This window comes from Rattus norvegicus, chromosome 4 (genome assembly GCF_021556685.1).
Source record: "Rattus norvegicus strain SHRSP/BbbUtx chromosome 4, alternate assembly SHRSP_T2T, whole genome shotgun sequence".
NCBI lineage: Eukaryota > Metazoa > Chordata > Mammalia > Rodentia > Muridae > Rattus > Rattus norvegicus.
This window is the reverse complement of record NC_141537.1, coordinates 70,448,272-70,468,258: the sequence shown is the minus strand read 5'-3', so window position 1 is coordinate 70,468,258 and position 19,987 is coordinate 70,448,272. Positions and strand designations below refer to the sequence as shown.

The 19,987-nt window shown below is 38.4% G+C and overlaps 1 protein-coding gene across 1 annotated transcript in view; it reads right to left on the bottom strand.

The window, feature by feature from the left end:
* The window catches only part of Mgam2 (maltase-glucoamylase 2), a 110,287-nt gene that overhangs the window by 6,359 nt on the left and 83,941 nt on the right, over positions 1-19,987 (bottom strand). Inside the window, exons 38-46 of the mRNA XM_087659713.1 lie at positions 18,389-18,522; positions 18,110-18,144; positions 17,892-18,008; positions 17,166-17,314; positions 16,986-17,070; positions 16,220-16,276; positions 15,700-15,824; positions 14,432-14,520; positions 11,425-11,474 (exon numbers count right to left, since the gene is read on the bottom strand). Coding sequence (XP_087515839.1) covers positions 11,425-11,474; positions 14,432-14,520; positions 15,700-15,824; positions 16,220-16,276; positions 16,986-17,070; positions 17,166-17,314; positions 17,892-18,008; positions 18,110-18,144; positions 18,389-18,522 — 841 coding nt within the window. The remainder of the gene's footprint in view (positions 1-11,424; positions 11,475-14,431; positions 14,521-15,699; positions 15,825-16,219; positions 16,277-16,985; positions 17,071-17,165; positions 17,315-17,891; positions 18,009-18,109; positions 18,145-18,388; positions 18,523-19,987) is intronic.

Below are 19,987 nucleotides of genomic sequence, written 5' to 3'. Positions count from 1 at the left end.
TCTTGATTTTCAACTATAACTGCAATTAACTAAAACTAGTTGGGCACACCTGTGAAGTGTGATTGTATTATTTGAAGTGACAAAACCCACCCTAAATCTGGGCCATATATCTCCTAATGACAGCCCATATAAAACGACAGAAGTAAACTGTTTTCTTTTTTTCTGATTGCCTTCACTCTCTAGCAATGCTACACATGAGGCATTCCTTTACTGGTTTTAGAGCCTAGTGTTGTGAGATTCCAATATAGACTGATGGCCAGTTGAGATATCTAGTCTCATGAACTGAACAATTTAAACATTCTTGGTTTTTCAGTCAGGAGACAACCATTACTGAACTAGGCTAGCCACAGCTCATAAGCCATTCTAAAAAATCTCCTCTATATGTGTTCTTGTGTGTGTGTGTGTGTGTGTGTGTGTGTGTGTGTGTGTGTGTGTGTGTGTGTGTGTTTATGTTATATCACTTCTGTCCCTCTGGAGAATCTTAATAAAAGTCAAAGACAGGTTTATAAACCATAAAAGGTTCTGCTAATTATTTTTGGTGTACTCATACTAATCCTTGTAATAAAGCATCATTGTTTATGTTTTTCAGATAAGAAAATTATGATTGTAGGAAATGAAGTCATCCATTTCCCTAGAGTTAAGTGACATAGATGGGGTGGAATGATGGCATGCTGGTATAATATAGAAGCATAGTAAACTGTCACTGAATTAAGAACATATTCAAGGAATATAGCAAATTGTCTAAATTATGATCAAGTATTTAAGCATAAGTATGATTGAAAATAAGATAAATTATGAGATATTATACAATGAAAGCAAAATGAAGATCATAGTAAAAAATACTTTGGGTGTTAAGGAAATGGAAGAAAAATCACTATGGAAATAGAGTAGCCATGAATGAAGACATGAAACTCCAGAAGTCCTAGAAGGACACCTGAGTGTTACAGGCAGCAAGCCCTAGACAAGTAATGAGGTGAGATGGACAAGGACCAACATAGCATGCGTTAAAGTAAACAGTGAAACAATACTGGTTAAAAGCAAGATTATTGCTGAGGCCTGCCCCTGCCACCACAGCATAACTGGAGCCATTTTCCCATGCCTGCCAGCTATTCTCTACTGTTTCTCTAATATGCTTGCCAGATACTTCATATTGTTGACAGAAAAATAACTTGACTAAGAGCATGGTCAAGCAAACCACATACTCTGTTATGCTCTATATATTCTGAGGTTTGTTAATCTTAAGAAATTCCACATCCATAAGATCCACTTAGAAAAAAATCAGAATAAAGTTCAGTTAGGAGTGTTCTGTCTAGCTAGCCAAAATAGCTGATTCAGAGCTGACCCCCAGACAGCCCTTCCTGAACCTGCACGTGAACTCACTGCGGATTTTGTGGCGTTTTGTTCCTTTATATGCTGGCCCTGAAAAATGTTCATGGTTCAGGGTCTAGGCTGTGACCCTGATCGATTAATCAGTCTTGGTATATGGGTTCAACGAACTATTTTTGCTTAACTGAGACCAGAGTCTGAGTGGCTTATGTGGCAATTCCTGAACCCCAAGAGTTATGACAGTTCTATGGGAAAAAACAAACTGGGAGACAGAGACAACAGAGTAAAGCTGTATGTTGCTTGATTTGGATGATAACATTAGAAAGGGAAATAAAAATATTTCATTATGTTTCAAAAACCTACAAAGTCAAATGTAATGGCATATGACTATAATCTCAGCCAGGCAGAGGTTAAGGTACAGGTATCATGGATTAAAATCGTATTGGGTTATACAGCAAGTTAAAAATCATTCTGGGCAAGAGAAGATGGGGTTCCATGTCAAAATAAATAAACAAAGAGCTAGGGATATAACTCAGGGATGAAGAGAACTTGCTGTCCTTATAGAGGACACAGATTCAGTTTTCATCACCGAGTTAGACTTACAGCCACTTATAACCATAGCTCTGAGAGATCTGATGTCTTCTTCTAGCCTTCCCAAACACCTTCAAACATAAATATTTTTCATTAAAAAATATACAGTAGGACATTTTGTGACTGATTGGGCATACAGAACCAAGGAGAAAATTCAAGGAAAAATATATAGAAGAAAATAATTTGGCTTTAGACTTGTTGATTTAAGAGTGTATTGTCAAATTTATTTCAATTTTGAAAGCTACTTGAAAGAAAGCTTCACACGACCAAAATGAACAAATGCTACATATACCCCTCCCCACCCCAAGCTGATTTACCAGCCAAAATGGCATCAATAGTAACCAACCAGACCCCAGAGAAAGATGGGAGTCTCTTATCTCAGTCTCATCTTTAGAGTAGGAAAATCTATCAAATATCATAAAAGAATTTGTGGTTATCACTTTAAAAATACAAGAAAATTGAACCTTAGAGTTGTGAGTTATTTAAATGAATGCTAGTGTTATAAGGAATAAAAACTAGACAGAAGCATCTCTCTTAAAATTAATAATGAAGCTTGGCAGTGGTACAGTACGCTTTTAATCCCAGCACTTGAGAGGGAGTGACAGGCAGATCACTAAGAGTGTAAGACCAATCTTGTCTACAAAGAGAGTTCCAGGACAGCCAAGGATACACACGTAAACAAGGGAACATTTAAAGGGGATATGTATCTTTAAAACCCACAAAATATCCCCACCAGAAGAAATAATAAGGTTTTTCTAAGAAGAGTTGTCAGGCTATCTGGCAATTCTTCTGCTATTGGAATATGATGTAAACCATGTTTTAAATTTTCTAGCAGCTACACTTTTTTAAAAGAGAAAAAGGAATCAGAAGAATTGTAAAATACCTAGCATTTTACCTCGTATTTCTAAGTTAGGTCAGGGTGTATTCAATTTAAAATTACTCATGCAATCTTTTAGTCTCTGTCTTTAAACTTAGCATTTGAATATTTCAAATTAGGCTTGTCACATTTTCAAGTATAGAACAGCCACAGATGGGCAGTGGGTACCATATTGTATAAATACAAGTATCAACCATGCTTTCAATCCTGGCCACCATATTTTAAGAGACATCTAGATTAACTTGTATTCAGATTGATCAGATCCAGGAACTAGCACAACATACAACACAACATGAAGAAAGTGTCAAATTTTAACACAGAAATATTTGTAATAAGAGAGGACAGGGGAGTTTTGAACAAATATCTAATATCTGAAAGCACTGCTACAATTAATTTGTGCTACAGAAGCTCGTGTTTTAAGTCAATGAGTAAGTGATAAGCAGATTCTGGACTTAGAATGATTTATGTAATTCTAGGAGAAGAAGACAGACAGTCTATGGGATCATCCAACATGCTGATATATATTAACAGCATTGTTGCCTCTAATTATTTATCGTTCTATAACTGTCAGTTTTCAGGTATTTCTTATAATGTTGCCTTTATGAAAGAGATATGATGAGGCCTCACCCCCACCCAACTTCTGGACTTGATTATGTACCCTTGGCTAGTGAGAAATTACTCTACTTGATACAGAATTTAATTTTAAAATAAGAGCTCAGTATTTCCACTTCTAAATTTCAAAGATATGATTATTGATCTATGTATATGTGTACATGAACCTGCATGAATTTATGTGTGCTATATACATGCAGATGTCTTCAGAGGCCAAAAGGCATTAGCTCTTCTGGAACTGGAGTTCCAGGTGGGTATGAGCTGCCTGAAGGGAGAGCTAAGAACCTAATACAGTTCCTCTGCAGAAGCATGAGTCATTTAACCACTGAGTCATCTCTCAAGCCCCTTATGTTACAGGATATTTGATTATCGCTCACAGAAATCCTATTTGTTAGCAAAGTGTAAAAGCTTAAATAGATATCGAGCTTGTCAGATGCAGTTGGCTGTGTCCTGAAAAGGAGCAGTTTGGATGTTCCTCTAAAAGCCTTCAGAGATAAGAATACTAAATAATAGAAAGTTTCTGCCTTTATTAAGGCAAGTGGAAGAGGTCTTGTGATCTTCGCTCTCTGACCTGAGGCAAAGTCATCTGGGTGCCCTCAAGGTACCCTAAAGATAGAAATTGCTGGGCTCCTACTTACTTGACTTAGAGCTCCCTAAACACCATGAAGGTGACAAGTCCACCAAGGGTTTAGGAGGAGGAGCTTAGAGACTTCTTTTATTAAGCAATTGGATTTTTGAAAAGCTCACTTTCTTTTGACTTGGAAGAACCTTTATAGAAGAATTTCTGGGTAAGAGAGATTTTCTCGTTGGGCTTTCAGGAACAACAAAGAAACAGATGGCAGGACACAGGTAAAACAGTATTCTAGGAAAGAGAGCTAAGAAACCCTCTTGGGTTTGGAGGAGTTCAAGAAAAAGCTAGACTAACTTGGTATTATGACACAGAGAAAAGGAGATTTCTAAAAAGCCAGCACCTTAGTTGTACAATCAGGTGTATGAGTAGATATTTTGTATTTAGTTAAGAAAAAGTCATTCTCAGACATCCCACATAATGGGATGTCTTATATAGCTCATCTTTAGATCAGATGAACACTGGCTATGTAATTACAGTCAAACTCATCAGAGCTTAGCAATAGGCAGGTGGCTACTGAAGATACATATATGATCCAGTCAGTATAGCTCAGATCATCTGAACTCTGTAGATTCATGAACTCACTAAACTTTTGCTGTCAAATATTTTTCTGACAATGAAGCCATCAAGTAATCAACTATAAAACAGTATTACTCAATGGATCACTTATGTAACATTTGTATTTCAAATTTTTAGCAGCTAGAAAAATTCTTCTCCCTAGAAATAAGCTGTATTTGAAGAATCCATTCCCCTCCCTGAGGATAATATGAGCTCCAAACTTTTTTTGAAATAATGATGCTATGCTGGATAAGTATAAAATAAGGACTGCTTTCTTACTTAGTTTATTTTCTTTTTTTTTAATTTTTTTTTAAATTTATTTAATACGTAATAATAATTCTTTGGTTTCCCGGTAAACATCCCCCTCCCCCCTCCCCTTCCTTATGGGTGTTCCCCTCCCAACCATCCCCCCATTGCCGCCCTCCCCCCAACAGTCTAGTTCACTGGGGGTTCAGTCTTAGCAGGACCCAGGGCTTCCCCTTCCACTGGTGCTCTTACTAGGATATTCATTGCTACCTATGAGGTCAGAGTCCAGGGTCAGTCCATGTATAGTCTTTAGGTAGTGGCTTAGTCCCTGGAAGCTCTGGTTGCTTGGCATTGTTGTACTTTTGGGGTCTCGAGCCCCTTCAAACTCTTCCAGTTCTTTCTCTGATTCCTTCAACGGGGGTCCTGTTCTTAGTTCAGTGGTTTAATTATGGCATTCTCCTATTTATTTACTGTATTCTGGCTGTGTCTCTCAGGAGAGATCTACATCCGGCTCCTGTTGGTCTGCACTTCTTTGCTTCATCCATCTTGTCTAATTGGGTGGCTGTATATGTATGGGCCACATGTGGGGCAGGCTCTGAATGGGTGTTCCTTCAGTCTCTGTTTTAATCTTTGCCTCTCTCTTCCCTGCCAAGGGTATTCTTGTTCCCCTTTTAGAAAAGGAGTGAAGCATTCACATTTTGATCATCCGTCTCGAGTTTCATTTGTTCTAGGCATCTAGGGTAATTCAAGCATTTGGGCTAATAGCCACTTATCAGTGAGTGCATACCATGTATGTCTTTCTGTGATTGGGTTAGCTCACTCAGGATGATATTTTCCAGTTCCAACCATTTGCCTACGAATTTCATAAAGCCGTTGTTTTTGATAGCTGAGTAATATTCCATTGTGTAGATATACCATATTTTCTGTATCCATTCCTCTGTTGAAGGGCATCTGGGTTCTTTCCAGCTTCTGGCTATTATAAATAAGGCTGCGATGAACATAGTGGAGCACGTGCCTTTTGTATATGTTGGGGCATCTTTTGGGTATATGCCCAAGAGAGGTATAGCTGGATCCTCAGGCAGTTCAATGTCCAATTTTCTAAGGAACCTCCAGACTGATTTCCAGAATGGTTGTACCAGTCTGCAATCCCACCAACAATGGAGGAGTGTTCCTCTTTCTCCGCATCCTCGCCAGCATCTGCTGTCATCTGAGTTTTTGATCTTAGCCATTCTCACTGGTGTGAGGTGAAATCTCAGGGTTGTTTTGATTTGCATTTCCCTTATGACTAAAGATGTTGAACATTTCTTTAGGTGTTTCTCAGCCATTCGGCATTCCTCAGCTGTGAATTCTTTGTTTAGCTCTGAACCCCATTTTTTAATAGGGTTATTTGTCTCCCTGCGGTCTAACTTCTTGAGTTCTTTGTATATTTTGGATATAAGGCCTCTATCTGTTGTAGAGATCTGTTGTAAAGATCTTTTCCCAATCTGTTGGTTGCCGATTTGTCCTAACCACAGTGTCCTTTGCCTTACAGAAGCTTTGCAGTTTTATGAGATCCCATTTGTCGATTCTTGATCTTAGAGCATAAGCCATTGGTGTTTTGTTCAGGAAATTTTTTCCAGTGCCCATGTGTTCCAGATGCTTCCCTAGTTTTTCTTCTATAACTTTGAGTGTATCAGGTTTGATGTGGAAGTCCTTGATCGACTTGGACTTAAGCTTTGTACAGGGTGATAAGCATGGATCGATCTGCATTCTTCTACATGTTGACCTCCAGTTGAACCAGCACCATTTGCTGAAAATGCTATCTTTTTTCCATTGGATGGTTTTGGCTCCTTTGTCAAAAATCAAGTGACCATAGGTGTGTGGGTTCATTTCTGGGTCTTCAATTCTATTCCATTGGTCTATCTGTCTGTCTCTGTACCAATACCATGCAGTTTTTATCACTATTGCTCTGTAATACTGCTTGAGTTCAGGGATAGTGATTCCCCCTGAAGTCCTTTTATTGTTGAGGATACTTTTAGCTATCCTGGGTTTTTTGTTATTCCAGATGAATTTGCAAATTGTTCTGTCTAACTCTTTGAAGAATTGGATTGGTATTTTGATGGGGATTGCATTGAATCTGTAGATCGCTTTTGGTAAAATGGGAATTTTTACTATATTAATCCTGCCAATCCATGAGCATGGGAGATCTTTCCATCTTCTGAGGTCTTCTTCAATTTCTTTCTTCAGTGTCTTGAAGTTCTTATTGTACAGATCTTTTACTTGCTTGGTTAAAGTCACACCGAGGTACTTTATATTATTTGGGTCTATTATGAAGGGTGTCGTTTCCCTAATTTCTTTCTCGGCTTGTTTCTCTTTTGTGTAGAGGAAGGCAACTGATTTATTTGAGTTAATTTTATACCCAGCCACTTTGCTGAAGTTGTTTATCAGCTTTAGTAGTTCTCTGGTGGAACTTTTGGGATCACTTAAATAAACTATCATATCATCTGCAAATAGTGATATTTTGACTTCTTCTTTTCCGATCTGTATCCCCTTGACCTCCTTTTGTTGTCTGATTGCTCTGGCTAGAACTTCAAGAACTATATTGAATAAGTAGGGAGAGAGTGGGCAGCCTTGTCTAGTCCCTGATTTTAGTAGGATTGCTTCAAGTTTCTCTCCATTTAGTTTAATGTTAGCAACTGGTTTGCTGTATATGGCTTTTACTATGTTTAGGTATGGGCCTTGAATTCCTATTCTTTCCAGGACTTTTATCATGAAGGGGTGTTGAATTTTGTCAAATGCTTTCTCAGCATCTAATGAAATAATCATGTGGTTCTGTTCTTTCAGTTTGTTTATATAATGGATCACGTTGATGGTTTTCTGTATATTAAACCATCCCTGCATGCCTGGGATGAAGCCTACTTGGTCATGGTTGATGATTGTTTTCATGTGCTCTTGGATTCGGTTTGCCAGAATTTTGTTGAGTATTTTTGCGTCGATATTCGTAAGGGAAATTGGTCTGAAGTTCTCTTTCTTTGTTGTGTCTTTGTGTGCTTTAGGTATAAGAGTAATTGTGGCTTCATAGAAGGAATTCGGGAGTGATCCATCTGTTTCAATTTTGTGGAATAGTTTGGATAATATTGGTATGAGGTCTTCTATGAAGGTTTGATAGAATTCTGCACTAAACCCGTCTGGACCTGGGCTCTTTTTGGTTGGGAGACCTTTAATGACTGCTTCCATTTCCTTAGGAGTTATGGGGTTGTTTAACTGGTTTATCTGTTCCTGATTTAACTTCGGTACCTGATATTTGTCTAGGAACTTGTCCATTTCCTGTAGATTTTCAAGTTTTGTTGAATATAGGCTTTTATAGTAAGATCTGATGATTTTTTTGAATTTCCTCTGAATCTGTAGTTATGTCTCCCTTTTCATTTCTGATTTTGTTTATTTGGACACATTCTCTGGGTCCTCTCGTTAGTCTGGCTAAGGGTTTATCTATCTTGTTGATTTTCTCAAAGAACCAACTTTTGGTTCTGTTGATTCTTTCTATAGTCCTTTTTGTTTCTACTTGGTTGATTTCAGCTCTGAGTTTGATTATTTCCTGCCTTCTACTCCTCCTGGGTGTATTTGCTTCTTTTTGTTCTAGATCTTTTAGGTGTGCTGTCAAGCTGCTGACATATGCTCTTTCCTGTTTCTTTCTGCAGGCACTCAGCGCTATGAGTTTTCCTCTTAGCACAGCTTTCATTGTGTCCCATAAGTTTGGGTATGTTGTACCTTCATTTTCATTAAACTCTAAAAAGTTTTTAATTTCTTTCTTTATTTCTTCCTTGACTAGGTTATCATTGAGTAGAGCATTGTTCAATTTCCACGTATATGTGGGCATTCTTCCCTTATTGTTATTGAAGACCAGTTTTAGGCCATGGTGGTCTGATAGCACGCATGGGATTATTTCTATCTTTCTGTACCTGTTGAGGCCCGTTTTTTGACCAACTATATGGTCAGTTTTGGAGAAAGTACCATGAGGAGCCGAGAAGAAGGTATATCCTTTTGCTTTAGGATAGAATGTTCTATAAATATCTGTTAAGTCCATTTGGCTCATGACTTCTCTTAGTCTGTCTACGTCTCTGTGTAATTTCTGTTTCCATGATCTGTCCATTGATGAGAGTGGGGTGTTGAAATCTCCCACTATTATTGTGTGAGGTGCAATGTGTGTTTTGAGCTTTAGTAAGGTTTCTTTTACGTATGTAGGTGCCCTTGTATTTGGGGCATAGATATTTAGGATTGAGAGTTCATCTTGGTTGATTTTTCCTTTGATGAATACGAAGTGTCCTTCCTTATCTTTTTTGATGACTTTTAGTTGGAAATTGATTTTATTTGATATTAGAATGGCTACTCCAGCTTGCTTCTTCTGACCATTTGCTTGGAAAGTTGTTTTCCAGCCTTTCACCCTGAGGTAGTGTCTGTCTTTGTCTCTGAGGTGTGTTTCCTGTAGGCAGCAGAATGCAGGGTCCTCGTTGCGTAACCAGTTTGTTAATCTATGTCTTTTTATTGGGGAGTTGAGGCCATTGATGTTGAGAGATATTAAGGAATAGTGATTATTGCTTCCTGTTATATTCATATTTGGATGTGAGGTTATGTTTGTGTGCTTTTCTTCTCTTTGTTTTGTTGCCAAGACGATTAGTTGCTTCTTCTAGGGTATAGCTTGCCTCCTTATGTTGGGCTTTACCCTTTATTATCTTTTGTAGTGCTGGATTTGTAGAAAGATATTGTGTAAATTTGGTTTTGTCATGGAATATCTTGGTTTCTCCATCTATGTTAATTGAGAGTTTTGCAGGATACAGTAACCTGGGCTGGCACTTGTGTTCTCTTAGGGTCTGTATGACATCTGTCCAGGATCTTCTGGCCTTCATAGTTTCTGGCGAAAAGTCTGGTGTGATTCTGATAGGTCTGCCTTTATATGTTACTTGACCTTTTTCCCTTACTGCTTTTAATATTCTTTCTTTATTTTGTGTGTTTGGTGTTTTGACTATTATGTGACGGGAGGTGTTTCTTTTCTGGTCCAATCTATTTGGAGTTCTGTAGGCTTCTTGTATGCCTATGGGTATCTCTTTTTTTAGGTTAGGGAAGTTTTCTTCTATGATTTTGTTGAAGATATTTACTGGTCCTTTGAGCTGGGAGTCTTCCCTCTCTTCTATACCTATTATCCTTAGGTTTGATCTTCTCATTGAGTCCTGGATTTCCTGTATGTTTTGGACCAGTAGCTTTTTTCGCTTTACATTATCTTTGACAGTTGAGTCAATGATTTCTAGGGAATCTTCTGCTCCCGAGATTCTCTCTTCCATCTCTTGTATTCTGTTGGTGAGGCTTCTATCTACAGCTCCTTGTCTCTTCTTTTGGTTTTCTATATCCAGGGTTGTTTCCATGTGTTCTTTCTTGATTGCTTCTATTTCCATTTTTAATTCCTTCAACTGGTTGATTGTGTTTTCCTGGAATTCTTTCAGGCATTTTTGTGATTCTTCTCTGTAGGCTTCTACTTGTTCTCTAAGGGAGTTCTTCACGTCTTTCTTGAAGGCCTCTAGCATCATGATCAAATATGATTTTGAAACTAGATCTTGCTTTTCTGGTGTGTTTGGATATTCCATGTTTATTTTGGTGGGAGAATTGGGCTCCGATGATGCCATGTAGTCTTGGTTTCTGTTGCTTGGGTTCCTGCGCTTGCCTCCTGCCATCAGATTATCTCTAGTGTTACTTTGTTCTGCTATTTCTGACAGTAGCTAGACTGTCCTATAAGCCTGTGTGTCAGGAGTGCTGTAGACCTGTTTTCCTGTTTTCTTTCAGCCAGTTATGGGGACAGAGTGTTCTGCTTTCGGGCTTGTCGTTTTTCCTCTCTACAGGTCTTTAGCTGTTCCTGTGGGCCTGTGTCTTGAGTTCACCAGGCAGGTCACTTGCAGGGGAAAAGTTGGTCCTACCTGAGGTTCCAAGGCTCAAGTGTGCTCGTGGGGTACTGCCTAAGTCCTCTCCGCGGCGGCAGCAACTGGGAAGATCTGCACTGCTCTTTCCGGGAGCCTCAGTGCACCAGGGTTCCAGATGGCGTTTGGTGTTTTCCTCTGGCGTCTGGATGTGCACAGAGTGCAGTCTCTTCTGGTTTCCCAGGCGTGTCTGCCTCTCTGTAGGTTTAGCTCTCCCTCCCACGGGATTTGGGTGCAGAGAACTGTTTATCCGGTCTGTTTCCTTCAGGTTCCGGCGGTGTCTCAGGCGCAGGGGTCCTGCCGCTCCTGGGCCCTCCCCTACGGGAACCCAGAGGCCTTATACAGTTTCCTCTTGGGCCAGGGATGTGGGCAGGGGTGGGCAGTGTTGGTGGTCTCCTCCACTCTGCAGCCTCAGGAGTGCCCACCTGACCAGGCGGTGAGGTCTCTCTCCCACGGGGTTTGGGAGCAGAGAGCTGCTGCGGGCCGGGATCCGCGGGTGTCTAGTTTATTTTCAATAACATATATTAAGCAAGTAAAGGCAGGAAGTACTTCTCCTTAAGATATTACATTTACACTGCTGGTGGATGATGTCTAATTTGCAGATAACTGGAAAAGCATTTATGAATTCAATAAGGAAGTCTTACCATTTCTGCTATAAAGGTAGCCAAGAAATAGTTTCCTTTTTCATATGTATCTGAAAGCAAGAAGAAAAGAATAAACAGTTATCTGCTTCAGTTCTAGCAAAGTCACTCATGTTGAGTCCAAAATATCTTAAATGGGATCACAATGACAAATGAGGTATGCTTCATTTTCCTAAGAAGCAATAAGGATAATAACCAAGCCCTTGCTGGGTTGGGCTCTGAAGACTAAAGTAAAATGGAGTATCCCTTTCCATTTCAGGTTCTTACCTGGCAGATGCTTTCATCCCAAGACTGCCTACCCAGTGATAGCATCATCTACTATGTGCTGAGCCTCCCACATCAAACATTATTTAAGAAAATATACCACAAACTTTCCCATAAGCCAGCCTCTTGGGATGTTTTCCTTAATTTAGGTTCCCTCTTCTAAAATGTCTATAGTTTGTGTCAACTTGACATAACCTACGAGCATGACTATTTGACAAAAATCAAAAACAAACAAAAAAACAACAAAGAACAATAACAACAAAAACCAGTACCAGTACCAGGCATGGAAAATGGACTGCTTGAGTTAGAGTAGTAAAACAGATTTCCCCAAAATAAAGACTATTATTGTACCCTTGGTTGCTTCTCAGAGGTTGAAGGTAAATCACTCTTGCTGAATATACCACATAGTTTGGACATAGGACTCAGATGATTTGAGCTGGATTACCTTCCTGTGTTCTAGCCTTCACAGTACTAGCAAGTACTCAATAAACTATCAAGGGAGGAGAGTAATCAAATAGTCCTTTCTAGCTGTGGCATTCATAACTAAAACCATAACTAGCATGGCAAGATATCCTTAAGGTACAATAATAACACTCACATCTTAGTGGCAACCAGCAGTTATCTAATCAGACTTCAGGTTCATTCAATAGGAGGGAAGTCATGCCTAGTACCAGAAACCTAGACAACTACCAGGGCCTAATGAATTCATAGATCATAGAAAAGAACCTACTTTCATGACTTTATTAGACCAGTGTAATTCATAACTGCATTTTAAAACTGATCCATATACCCACAGATACATGTAACTCATAACCTTCATCAAAGAAGCTTTATGTTTCAGCAAAGATACCATAACAAAATAAAAGAAGAAAATGAAGAAGACAAAGAGACAGAGAAACAGTAGGAAGAGCAGGAGGAAAAAAAGGAAGAAGAGGAAGAAAGGGGGGAGAAGAGCCAGAGGAGTAGGAGGAGGAAGAAGAGGAAGAGGAAGAGAAGGAAGCAAAAAGTGACCAATGGATCATGGGCAGCTCAAACTTAACAGATATATCTAAAATATAAATTCTCAGGGAACATCTGGAAGACAGAACAGAAAGATTATAGGATCCAGGAGAAAAAAATCTGCTGTGAGACTGTTTTTGTTAAAAAGAAGAAGAAACTACATTTATGATGCCTATAACATATGACTGCTAAACAAGACTTAAACAATAACACAATAGAGTTGCTAACACAGAAAGGGAAATCTCACGAGGTTCCACCCCTAGAAAAAGAAGCCCATGTTACTAGTACCTCCTGAGATAGGAAACATTAGATTTCCCTAGGGATGCAACCCCTAATTGGTTATATAATAGAAAGTAATCAGCCCTGAAATCATATAAACACAGGCCATGTAAAACAGATTCATTGGGTTGTGTTAATGTATTTATATTTTTGGTTGTGAGCCTAGCCTTTAACGGCTGAGCCATCTCTCCAGCCCGTTAATGTATTTATAAATGTGTGTGTGTGTGTGTGTGTGTGTGTGTGTGTGTGTGTGTGTGTGTGTGTGTAACAACAATAAAAAAAAGAGGTCATTAATTTGAGAAAGAGTAAGGGAAGCGACGTGGGAGGGATTAAAGGGAAGGAAAAAGGAGGAAAGTGATGTAATTGTATTTTAATTTAAAAGTTTTTTAAAAAGAACTGTATTCTTAAGATGAGTATACTCAGGCAAATTTCAAGTAAGGTCATATATTCTCAAAAATAACCTAAAATACAAACAAAGCTCAAATACAAAAAATACTCAAAATGTAATTTATAACAATGAAAAATAACATCATATGACAAGAACAATTATAGTTAGATAAAGTTTAGAGTATCTTCTTCATGGAATATGGTCATAGTAATGACACTCACAATGAGTACTTCTCTAATGTCCAGCTATGTGTCTGCTATTACATTGAGTAAAAATAAACAAGATTTATAAATTAAATTTTCTATTTTTTCAGCTAGATGAACATTTAGCACTTTCTTAGATATATAACAACAGAGAAGCAAAAGACAATATATTATTATAATTAAATATGCACTTTTTCTAATTTTCTACCATTAAAGCTTTTCTATTTCATACTTTTAATGAGAATGAAGAAAACTAGAATGAACAAAGCCTTATATTAGTGAAGAAAATAGGTTATGATTTCAGAAAGTGTGGCATTTTGCAAGATCAAAATGTTCTAGTCTGGGATAATAGTAGGAAAGGTGAGAGCAGGTTAATGGTAGTACACCAGTATTCTTTAGAAATGCCTGAGTAAGAGGGTGCTCTGAGGATGATAGATGCCAGTTATCTACAATAGAATGAGTGAAAACTCAGTTTGAAGACACAAAGCATCCTCATGGCAAATCTTAATTTCTGTGTCACCAAAAGTTTGTGAGTATCCCTATATATGAGGAAAAAGACCTGAGTAGAACTCTAACCCACAAGGATGACTTCACGATCAGCCTGATATTTGCATGCACACTGTTCTATGAGAGTAGGATGGTTCTGTGAGGAAAGATCAGCCCTGAACCCATGAACTTACAAGACTGGGGAATCAATATCTACAATAACTTGCAGTAGAGTATATAAGAGCAAAGTTTCAGAAGTTCCCCAAACACCATTGACTTTTTGGCATCAGTCAAAACAAGGATGTGTTTTTGAGTCCCAGTGGTACATGCTGAGCCTCTGTGACAAAGTTGCTCTGAACAATATGCAGGCTCTTTGGGGGTTTGTACTCACCGATGCTTTGTCCATCATCCCAAAACAATTGACCTTCGGCCTTCCCATCATTATCCAAAGCAACAGTCAATCCCATAAAATTTCGCCGACTATAAAAAAAGAAGTCATTATTTTTCACTTGGTTGTAGGTTATAAGAACAAAGAATATCTGCTGAAAACATTCCTTATCCAGAAGTGAAATTCAATGTATTAATGTTCATAAAATGACAAAAATAGAGTGAGATAAAATATAAGATACAAGTCAGCAGAACATTTCAAGTTTAATGAAGCATTTGTCGACTTCAACTTTCTTTTTTTTTTTTACATTTCTTTTTTTTAAATTTATTTAATACTTAATAATAATTCTTTGGTTTCCAGGCAAACATCCCCCTCCCCTCTCCCCTTCCAATATTAAAATATGCATACCCTCTAACACAGCCACTACACTAGTAAAATAATATGATGTGACATTAATCACTTAGTAACGGAATCCCAGAAAACAGCTTTTAGGTACCAGGGAATAAAACCCAAGCTATTTAGGATGCAATTCACAGCCTTCCATGAGCTAACTCAATTGTTTCAATGTAACATACCCAACCTATATTTTACCTTTACTTCTTTAACTCCCAAAATCTCTCCTTGTCTTCACACAGACAAATCCTATTTATGATTTAAGAGCCATCTCAGAGGCTTGTTTCAGGAAAATCATGCTTTTCATCAAAGGCTGAAAATAGACTGCCTGTGTGTGTGTGTGTGTGTGTGTGTGTGTGTGTGTGTGTGTGTGTGTGTCTGTCTGTCTGTCTGTCTGTCTGTCTGCATGTTTTAATATGCGTCTTGACATGTTCTCTTAATGAGTACGTGTGTATGTGTCTCTCTGTGTATGTGTGTTTTAATATGCTTCTTGACATGTTTACTTAATGAGTGAGTATGTGTTTGAAAGCTTTTTTTGAATTCACCAATGTAAGCCTAGAAATGGGTATTAAATTCCTGTGCAACCGCTACAAGTGAAGGTGCTCTTTTATATTCCCACTTTCTATAATGTGGGGAGGAAAATAGGTTTGTATTCTCAAGAGAATTTCACTCTGAAAAATTGTGCTCTCGACACAAGAGCACAAATAAAAAGATCACCCAAGGATTGGACTCAATGAACTTGCCTTCTATATCCTATCAGAAGGTACCCATAGATTCCAATCCGTGAAACTCCTCTGTAATTTGGTTTCTATGTATTTCGATTATGTCTTCATACACCCTGGTAAAGAGCCAAGTCATCAAACACTGCTTCATCATACCTGAAGTAAGTGTTCATTCCAGGCACTTGCCAAGGCAGGATGTAGCCTCCTCTGATGTGAAGATTGATGTGGTCCAGAGGAGCCTCAAGTGTTTTCCACTCACCTGCTGAATTGTTGCCAGATCCCTAGAAGAAAGAATATAGATAAGAAATGGTGAAAAATAAATCAATTAAATGAGTTACATATTTTACTAAAAATTCTTCCTAAGAGTGCATATTGGTTGGAAGATCAGAAAACTCCTGTAAATATGAGAAACAAATCTATTTTCAATTTTTCTTACACTTTTGAAAACCTAACGTTTTCTCTATTTGTCTGGAAAAGGTATAAGTTAGACAACAGGAGATATAGATGCCCACATGTTTCCAATGTCTTTATGTAGATCCCCATTTATACAGATCTGGCTATAGCTAGAAAGATTGGAAATTATTCCCTTCTGGTTTGAGAAGTTAGGAAAAAGTTTTAGCTACCTTTCTAGCCTATACAGGGCCATTTGGTTCTTCCTAAGAACAATCCAACTTACCGTAAGAAGTTTATACCAACGGGCTCTAGGGAAATAAGCACGGATCTCAAATGTATCCTGAAACATAAAACCAGTGTGTTACTGTGAAAATCCAACTATGAAGCAATATTAACATTTAAAACACTTCTTATGGGTTGGGGATTTAGCTCAGTGGTAGAGCGCTTGCCTACCAAGCGCAAGGCCCTGGGTTCGGTCCCCAGCTCCGAAAAATAGAAAAGAAAAAAAAAACACTTCTTATAGAATTAGAACTACGATGGAATGTTATTAGTGATGTCATGAGTTTGAAAAATCTTAGTGATATGCTTTGAAATTTCCTCTTTAAATATACAGAAAATATTTTAATTAAGTAATTTATAAAATGATATTAGATCACAGGATTCTAAAATAAAAAAAATCAGTGTTGAAAGGTTTTTATTAGTAAATGTCTTGAGGGTATATATCTCCCTTTGACGTTCTAGAATGTTATTTGAAAAGAATAAGGTAAGCAAGACATGAAAATACATAAAATGTTTTTTCTCTGAAGGTAGTGAGATGTCTCACTGTGTAAGAGACATAGGCCAGCAACCTGGAAAACTTAAGTTTGATCTCTGGAGGGCACATGGTAGAAGGAAAATGTTGATTCCTAAAAATTGTCTTCTAGTATCTGTACATGTGCTCACACAAAGAAGCTCAATATTTTTTTAAATTCTTAAGTAAAATAATGTTTTTCTCCTGTGGCTTTGGATCAGGTGACTGGAAGGTATATGGCTTATGCTGAGAAACTCACACTTTCCAGAACAGGGCTGATCAGGATGGCTGGGCCCAGCATGAACTGGTGGTCTATATCCCATGTTGTATTGTCGTCTGTGAACCTGAAAAACCCAATATAATACAGCTCATCCCTGTAACACAAACTGTTATTTACAAATGTGCCCAGATCCACTTCTTGAAGAGAGGCAACACTCACTCATAGAGAAGTGGTCGGATGACAGTGCTGCCCTCTGTGTGAGCTTTGTGCATCAGAGTATACAGATATGGCAGCAGGGCATATCTGATAAGCAACACGTTTCTTGCGTAGCCTTCAAAAGTTGAATTCCAGGACACAGGGTCTTGTCTCTAAAGAGGGAATGGGCATGTAACAACAGGTAAGATCTTCACTGCATCCCAAAGACCTCAAAAGAGGATGCCTGGACACTTACTCCATGTATAAGCTATGTCTCACTTCTCTTGGCATTTCTAGCCTACTCTCTTCTGCTCTTTTGGACAACTATAAAGCTAACAAGGATGCTGTTCCTCTTTTTCACTGATTCTGAGGTGATTAAGACAATGTAGCTTTGGATTTGTGCATACATGAAGTCTTATAAATAGGCCCCATATGTACTACCAATTTATTTATTGTTTGAGTAAAATACCAACTCTGTATTCTTTCAGGCAGGGGAACACATTATATTGTAGTTCAATGTTGGAGCTAGAAAATATCTTTTCTTAGCAACAATGCCTCCAAGAAGTAAGGGAAAGAATCCTACTAAGAGTTATTCATAACCTTGGAGCTCTGAATTTTGTGTATATTCCAAAACATGAATATCCTGGTGGCCTTCATGATTTGTTGGGAAATAAGAACGACACACTTGTAAATTCAAAATCAGCTGTGATTTGATTTTTGTATAATACATCTACAGCACAACTGCCTCACCCTAGTTCCAGCTGTGTTGTGGTTCCTGGAAAATGGATAAAAGGCTCCCAGTTGCATCCAGCGGATACACATCTCATACTCAGCATCTCCAAAGAACCCACAAATATCTGCTCCTGTCTGAAAAGAATCAAAATCAGAGTAACAACTGGGGATTCTTCCAAGACAGGTACATATACACTGAAATCCCAGAAAGATGCAACGGTCCAAGTATGACTTACATAAGGTATTCCAAACAGACTGAACTCCATCATACCTACAATAAAGTACAGTAGCCATGTTAAATGAAGACAACCTTTGGATAAGAGAGAAAAAGTTCAACCTGACTTTTTCTTTACTTTTTTAACAGCTCTGGGCAATTCCTGATAAACGCACACTGACAGAGCCCTCAAGTTCTATTGCCTTTACTGCCAATCTAAACATACAAGGCATATTCAAATCATACACAGGATAGTTCCATTTCCACCACCAGCAAAGGCCCCTGGGTACAAGCCACACACCAATGATGGATTTCCGCAGCTGGTCCCAGGCAGCTGTGTTGTCTCCCAGCCAGTGTCCTCCCCAGCGTCCAGAAGAGGGGAATGTGGAGCGGGTGATGACGATCCCTCTCTCTCCTGTCACCTCCTGCATAGCTCTGGTTGGGGAAACAAGAAGGTGGGTTTGAAGACACAGCCATGGAATTTCAATGCAGAGCGTGCTGTGTGCGTGAGGCAGTAGAGCTTTTTCCAGAAGTGAGGATGGATACCACAAGGAACCTCTCAGCAGGGCGCTCGGATCTCATTCTTTGTTTTCTGATTTGTTCATAAAAATGTCATTTTCATCTCATGTCATTTAATTTGACAAGCACAGTCACTGCACACATTAGTTCCTTTGCTTCTATTGGCTTCCTGCAAAAGTCTTGAGAGAAAGATTTAGGAGATGGATGGATTCAGTTTCTCCTGATCCTTTACTCACCATTGAGAGCCCTACGCTAGTGCCCACAGTAGACAGTTGGAGATTCAGTGCCACAGATGGTACATCTCCATAGCAACAACTGTAAATTTCTTTTTTTTTCTTTTTCTTTTTGCATTTTTATTGGTTATTCTATTTATTAACAGGCCCGACTAACTGGTTTTAGGTAGAGGTCAGAGGAGGGGATGGAGTGAGTGGTAAAGGAAGTGTCTAGAGAACAAATCCTATACTCCAGGAACACATTAATCAATCCACATCTATCACTGCAAAATTCCCATGAAGAAGTTTTTCTTGAGTTCTTATTACTGTTAGGAAACCCAGCACAGGAAGCTCCCAAGGATCATTTAAGGAGTACAAACATAGGCTTGGGATCTAAATGATAGCATATATGCTTCTGAGTATCATTAACATATTCTGTTATATATTGAAAATAAAAGTACGTTTTGCACCCACAGAAAAACATATATCAAATATCTTTAGATACTTATGTAAATATGTTTTTTATAGGTAACCATAGTCAGGTTAAGAAGAAATAAGTGAGAGAAAAATCAATAGAACAAAAAAGCACCCTAGTATGTTTTCAGTACAAATGTTTACTAAAGAAAGCATGGAGATCAGTGGACACAGATGAATGTTCCCTACTGAAATCTCTGTGGTTCACAAATCCACTGAGAGAATGAAAAAGGGAGGTAGGTTCACAAAACGAATGAAAGTCTACGGGCACATCGTGGCATATGCATGCCTGCATTCTTTGTTTCTCTGTCTCTCTGTCTCTGTCTCTCTCTCCCTGCGTGTATGTTTCCTCTCTCCCTCTCAAACACACACACACACACACACACACACAGCAATTAATTTAGGTTTTTAAAAACAAGTAAAACATGATTCTTGCCTCTAGCAGAGGATATGAAGGAGAGAATCACCAAACTGTATGTCATTCTATAAAGAAACCAGGTAAGAGAATGGAGTAGAGAGAAAAGATGGGTCAGTCTAAAATATAGAGTAGATTTAAGCTGGCTTCACTGTACTTTTCAAGAGGTCATTCCAGGCAGAGTCATGAAAGTAAGGATGAATGACTGATAAAGCAGGGACCATCAAAGTGTATGGGAAGCATGAAAGTTTAAGAGTATAGTTCTTTTAAGCTATTAAAA